General features: G+C 33.5%; 1 protein-coding gene and 1 pseudogene across 2 annotated transcripts in view; both read left to right on the top strand.

Annotated features, from left to right (window-relative positions):
• Positions 1 to 3,228, top strand: part of LOC138862294 (histone-lysine N-methyltransferase eggless-like) — a 19,885-nt pseudogene extending 16,657 nt beyond the window's left edge.
• LOC113826776 (SET domain bifurcated histone lysine methyltransferase eggless) overlaps positions 423 to 6,971 on the top strand; it is a 20,591-nt gene continuing 14,042 nt past the window's right edge. Inside the window, exons 1-9 of one of the 2 annotated variants that reach the window (XM_070124303.1) lie at positions 423 to 631; positions 1,954 to 2,022; positions 2,315 to 2,466; positions 2,824 to 2,981; positions 3,423 to 3,578; positions 3,732 to 3,829; positions 5,069 to 5,122; positions 5,492 to 5,665; positions 5,870 to 6,096. In XM_070124303.1, the coding sequence (XP_069980404.1) occupies positions 3,524 to 3,578; positions 3,732 to 3,829; positions 5,069 to 5,122; positions 5,492 to 5,665; positions 5,870 to 6,096 (608 nt within the window). In that variant the 5' untranslated portion in view covers positions 423 to 631; positions 1,954 to 2,022; positions 2,315 to 2,466; positions 2,824 to 2,981; positions 3,423 to 3,523. The remainder of the gene's footprint in view (positions 632 to 1,953; positions 2,023 to 2,314; positions 2,467 to 2,823; positions 2,982 to 3,422; positions 3,579 to 3,731; positions 3,830 to 5,068; positions 5,123 to 5,491; positions 5,666 to 5,869; positions 6,097 to 6,971) is intronic. The other variant, XM_070124302.1, reaches the window with a different exon arrangement.

Here is a 6,971-nt window from a genome sequence, read left to right as displayed (position 1 = left end):
TATATTATGATGTTCTGCTTAATATTCTGAAAACATTGACCGGTTTCTGGCAGATTGCGTTGAAAATTGCCGCGCAATCAATAACAGGTTTCCGGACAATCAGACTGTTCACTAAAGGTTTTTCTTTTATTTTCAGTATTAGTTATATATACCTTTTCCCTTAAAATTGTATAAGTCGTTTTGAATAATGTAAAATCATCCTGGTAAATTGGCACAATCCTGGAGAAGCTTGTATATGTATCAGGGTGAAGACACTCCATGGAGTTATTCCCTATCAGCTAATGTTATGATAGATATCAAAGTACTATTCTTCCAGGATCGTATTTTTATTGCCCATCATTTTAGATGAAAGGAAAGAATTTTGGGTGCTTAAACATATCTCCCTAGCAATACAATGGTGCCTGTTGAGTGTCGTCACCCTTGAAATAAACAAACAAGAGCGGCGTCTTACTTTGCACGCTACACGATTTATTTTTTTTAAAAGACACCTTGGCAATTACAATTTAGAGCAAGGATGCTACTATAAAATAAGACTTTGGTAGTGGCGACACATTTGATTAAACATATTTCTGTAGTGTTTTAGTGACTTCAGGTCAGAGAGCTGGTCAAAAAAATCGAATTTTAAATTAAGGTGAGGTCCAATGCAACCACTTACTCTCATAAGATAGAAAGCTTATAAAAGTAAAATCTAGATCTCTCATGATTCTCCTTGCCTTTACATTGATGAGCATTATTTACTTACGGAAATTCAGTTGAAGTGTAATTGGTTTATGGATAACTGTGGAGTTGCTTCAGAGTAGAGTAAGAACAAAGGTACTGGCCATACAGAACACAAAATAATGCTATTAGGTAATTCAAAGGTGTGTGTTTCTGATATTGATGAAATTGACATCAGAGGACTACATAGACATTGACTCTTATCCCCTAAATGTACAGTACATTGTGAAGCATTGTTATATGTGGGCCTAAATGCATAGGGACCGTGATGGTATCATTGGGTAATTTTTTGGAGTACCTTTGCATAACTGATTGTGACGATTTTATTAGCAATGGAGTTCTCCAACTCTCTACTATCCAAATATGTCAAAATTATGCTGCAGAAAGCCCTTCAATACCCACAATACCCAAATTTCCAGGGTGGATTATGAATGACATAATTAAGAAATAGGCTATATATAGTCAAATGTAAGGGGCTGTGCCCCCAGCAACCCACCCATGGGGGGGCTACTGCCCACCAACCCCTGCCCTGGACAGCAAAGAATCCACCATATATGTACAGAAGGAAAAAGCATAAGACAGACTAGGCATCAGGCGCTCACGCACATTTGGTCGTACCCTTTACCCTGCCATGAAAATGTGGAGAGTTCTTTGTCTTCCATTCAGGGGGGGCAGTAGCCACACAGGAGGGGTGTCATAGGGAGCAGAGCCCCCTACATTAAACACTATAGTGACTGTTTTTGTGTATGTTATCCGTATTCTACCCTGCAATTTCCCTTTCATGCCCTTTCCTGCTATCCAGGGCAAAGATTGTCCCTAATTGGGGGGGGGGGGGGGGGGGGTTCCATGATACTTAACCAACAACTAGAGAGTATAGATCAAATGTTTTTGATATTTCATACTTAGGCGTGTATTGTTATATTGTACTTACAGCATCCATAAACCTAAAAAGAGGTAGGAACGATGTTCATATAGTAGATTTATGAAGAGTCATAATGTATATAAAGGGTATAGGGAATTGAGGGGTTTGTGGGATGGTGTATGTCTATACATAATTACAACTGTTATTTTTTTACTTGTTAAAATCATTTAACCTTACCTCCTTACTATATCTCTTCTTCCTCCTCTTCCCTCTCTCTCTCCTCTCTCTGTTGTACTCTCTTACTTACCTATCCTTAATCTTTCTAAATAGAATCTAATTCTTGTTTTGTTATTAATGAATATGTTCTTTTTCAGATGAGGTTGTAAATGACAATTACAAGCAAGAATCATGGCTAGAGAGTTATTGACCTCTCTGATGATGATGTAAGTAAGATGAGTGTATGATAGCATACCAGCTCATGCTATGATATATTCTTACATTTTACACTCTTTACACTATGTTCAAAGGATAAGGTGAAGAAATCACTAACCCAGACTAGTTTTAGCAAATGTTTCTACAGAATGCTTTCTTTTTAGTTCATGATTGATCATGAAATGGCTTAGTATTTATATTTATATTTGTATTTTACATTTATATACACATACATAAGTACATTTGTATGTGTTTGTATAAATTTGTAGATGCATAAGTAGTGTTATTCTTCTTATTTTCCAGATTTTGGTGGATGAGGTCGCTGTGAGTAAAGTTGTTCCTCCTACACTAAAAAGACCCTTTAGATGCCTGAACTCTGATTGTCGTTCTGAGAAAGATTTATTTCGGGCAGACAAATACATTCGCAGATTTTATGGGGTCTTGTCATATCCAAAGTAAGTATTCTAGCCCTTTCATTCCAGTATTGAATGATCATATTTTTTATGTTTATTTATATACTTTTGCTTACATTAGGGCTCACAATGTCTACCTGAATATGCAGTGCAATCAATTTTGCTCATTCGGGAGACAAAATGTGGCAGCATTTTATGAGATAGGTTGTCAGAAATTATACCTTGAGTACCTAAAGGGGTACCTGGGTTATAGAAATTTGGAGAGCCCTTGATATGAGACAAGAAATTGCTTATTCTAATGCTCTTGCATTTCTGTATGATTCATAAGTTTTGTGTTATGATTACATGTGGTCAATTTTCATTAAGCTTATGAAAAGATATGTTCGTCTTTTGAAATAGAAAGAAGCGAGTATGCCCAAACTGCAGTATAGAAGCCAGAAACCAGCAAGACTCCCTGATTGACACTTTAAGATCAGGACGGCTTTTGTTAGCTGAAAAACTTCCTCCTCCAAGGGAGACTGTGGTGCTCACAGACTCGGACTCTGATCCATCTGACAGTAAGTATAAGACTGGTTTTCATATTAGGAATATGTGTGTGTGTGGATGTGCACATGTGCTGTTGTTTGGTTAGTGGTATAGATTTTTATGATCATTGTGAAGATGATGGTGAAGATTATATCATCATTTGTTATTGATATTATTGTTATTGTTTTCTTTGTGATGTTTATCTTTATATTAATATTGTTAATTAATGTTGTCATTTAAGTATAATTTTTATAATTGTTTTTATCATTAGTGATATAGCTAGTTTTTATTGTTGTCATTATTATAATCTCAACCTTAGAATTATTTTGTATGTATATTTACTATCAATTTTGATAATGTGATCATTGATAGTAGTATCAGTAGCACTAGAACTGTTAGCATGACTCACTCTACTAATACATCATAAGAATTTGCACTTGTTTTACATTGGAAAAATTACCTCTATTTTGCAGATGAAAAACTTAGCGATGATTCAGATTATGAGTTTGTCAGTGAAGATGGTAAGAACCTTGAAGACACAATCGCTGATATTACCAAAGAACTTAGCCTGGACATGCAGATAACAGATGGCATGAAACACCTCGAAGAGCGATTCGTGGCATTAGAAGGTAAGCAATATCTTTAGGAACTTTATTAGAAACAGAGGCTTCATATATAGTTTGGACTCATTATCATTTCCTGTATTCATATCTTTTTCCCTCTCATTGTTCCTTTGACAGTTGTAGTGTATATGTTATTTTTTCTTTCTTTCTTTCTTACAGAGGGTTTTGAAAAACAGAAGGAAGAATATGAAAATATTGAGTCTCAGCTTGATAATTTGCGCAAAGACTTCTATAATAGTTTCCGACCAGAGATCATGGTATGTTATTCATTATACTCTTACTGTTATATTTGTGTATATAAAGTTTTAATTAAATATTATTGTGTGGATATTAAATACTTAATGTTCAGGAAATAATGGAATAAGATTATTTAGTTCTTTTGTGCATATTTAGATGTATTGTAAATTACAGAAGCTATAATTATTTTAGTTTGCCTTTTTATGTGGAGGCACTTAGATGTATGAGTCAGTATCACCAAAGAAAAAAATATCTATATTTTTGAAAATTGAAATTATGCTTTTGTAAATGTGATATGACATTCCACTTGTTTGAATCAACAGGCTTGGAAATGCTCCAGATTGTTCAAGGCAAAGTTCTGTATTTTACATGATAACCCAGTCTAAGATCTGTTCACATTATATTTCAAATGTTTTTTGGCACTTACTACTTTATTCTGATATGGATGCTTGTAGCTTCAAGGGTAACGTAATCCATCCTTTTAACTACATTATAGTTATAATGGGAGAAATCTGAATCAAAGGAGGAAATGGTATTGGTAAATTATGCATGCCCTCTTTATAAAGGCAGTAATGAATTCATATTCCATTTAGGTTTTATGTAGAAGGGTGAAAGCTATTAGTAAGTCAATAGAAGTATTCCATGCAAAAAATTTATAAGAATTTTTCTTAATTGTCTTCCTTCTTTTATTAGAATTTCATTATGATATCATTAAGTGTTCAAGATGGGTATTGTACAGAGAAAAAATATAGAGCATAGCAAGTAAACATGTTATAGTTAGATATAGCTTACTGCAGTTATTCCAATCCTTAATTTTTGAAAATATTAGTTGAAGTTTTTTCTCAAAGCCCTAATTATGATTAATCTTTGTCACTGCCAAGTTTTTACTTATTCATATTTGCAGCATCAGAAGATTTCCCAATAAAGATCTGAATAAAAAAATCAAGTATATACCTGTGTACAATCATTGTGGAAATATAAAACCAGTGAAGCGAAAATATAAACTTGATGTTTTATTTTTAACGTATTTCAGGATTTCATTTGTGCAGAAGCAACATATGAATGGCTATGCTTGGTCTTTCCATCATGTGACACATAGCCATGAAGGCGAAGATTTATCCAAAATCTTGTGCCTCAGAACAGAATAATAGCTGACATTATATCTTTTTATGGTCCTGTAGAAGGTGCTGTGATATATTTTAGCATATCTTCATGCAGTTTGATTAAAAAATGAAATAAAATCTTTTTATACTCTACAGTGGCAGAAGGCTCTTGATATTGGTCCTTCTGGTACAGTGGTCCACCAAGAACTGGTAAGCTGTTGACATTGTAGTATGAATCCTTGTTTTTATTTAACATATATTGATTGAATTTACTTTATTGGAGTTGTGATTTCACCTCATATTCCCTTTTTGTGTGGTGTATTTAAGGATATTAAAAACTCATTAAGGGATTGGATTCGTTATATCTCATAGTAATGTATATTAGCTGAAATTCTTTTGTGGATGTTGATGTGTAGAAAATAGATATACATTTAATGGTGACTGAAACTATACTTTTATGATAAAAACATAAAGAAAATATTGGAAAAACTCATTCTTATCTATTTGTAATTTGAATGATAATGATAATGAATCTGCAATTGTAGAAAGCTAAAATTCTGTTCCCTTTGGCACATTAAGTTTGAGGTGATAGCAGAACCTGCTGTCCCTGTACCTGCTCATAATCTACCTCCTGTGGGCCCATTAGTGCGCACCGAGTTGAAGCCAAATGAGCTCGTTTATTCCATGAGGCACTCACTCTTTGCTCGCTGGGCTCAAGCACAAATCATTGAAGTGGTCAAACGTGAGCCAAAGGTTAGTGATTACATCTTTTGTTTATTTCTTATTACATATATGTATAAATAAATGCATACGTTTTATGTGTGTTTTTTATGTCGTGAGTGCATTTTTATAAGTATTTCATTGCAAAAAAAGATCTTTCTTTCCTTCATTCTTTCTTTTTCTTTAAAAAATGATTGTATTTCATTATTAATCCTTCATTAAATTCATTCATTACAGAATACTAGTTACAAAATTCGCTACAATCGAAATGCCAAAAGTTCAGGCCAGACTGCTATCATGACAGGACGTCAGCTGGCATACTATGCCTCTTGTCCAACTCGTATTCCTGTCGGCACACGTGTTATAGCAAAGTATAGAGATGATGATCCAAAGAATACCACCATCTCGGGTGCTTTCTATGTTGGAATTGTAGCAGAGATCCCAACAGCAGCAAACAAATACAGGTAAGGAAAGATGTTTATGAATGAAGTGATTGTCCTTTGGAAAAAATATCAGAGGCTTACTAGTATATTACTTAGCTTGATGAACAGGCTTGATTAGGGTTGTCATATTTGTACATCTGTATGAATGATATGTAATTTAGTGTTATTGTAGCATTTTCTTACCCATTGATGGACCTGTGCCACTTGTTTTGTATGTTTTTTTCTTTAATGTATTACTATACAGGTAGTATTATTTTCTCATTGTTTTTTATTTTGTCAGTTGTTTATTTTAGTACCTAATGGAGTTTTGATAAATAGACTACAACTTTTGTTTGATAAATCTGTTTTTGTGAATCCTTTCTGTGACCAATCACCCATTGACAAGTATTTCAAACATAACCTCAAAATCATCCTAATTATCCCCAACCAATATTTTGCTTTGTTTCACATAAAATGTTGGGGATATAAGCGTCTAATCATCTGGAACATTTTGAGTCTTTACTCCTAAAAATTTAGATTTTAGCTGTAAGTGTTTCCAGCCCCTTTAAGATATGTTTAGGTTCATATTAAGTATTTTTTGTACAGTAGTATGTTAATGATTAATTATATAAATGATGGGCATGTGTGGATATTTCCACAAAAGTGAAAAACTCTTGTCTCTTCACTATATAAATCTTTTACAAATAACTCACTGACAGCTAATTTTACTATACCCTGGTAAATGGTATAGAAGATACAGGACTTAAAATCATCTGATTTATCTTTTCCCGTATAGGCACTTTTTCCTGTACAGGCACTAATGTAACATTTACCATTTGTTCAAATTATTATATGTTTTCTTCTACTTTCACTTTTTTTTTCTTTTCTTAGTTCTCGAGGAACAGTCTTCCATATAA

Source organism: Penaeus vannamei, chromosome 8 (assembly GCF_042767895.1).
Source record: "Penaeus vannamei isolate JL-2024 chromosome 8, ASM4276789v1, whole genome shotgun sequence".
NCBI classification, from domain to species: domain Eukaryota; kingdom Metazoa; phylum Arthropoda; class Malacostraca; order Decapoda; family Penaeidae; genus Penaeus; species Penaeus vannamei.
The sequence above is the reverse complement of the archived record's forward strand: the minus strand, read 5'-3'. Positions and strand labels throughout refer to the sequence as shown.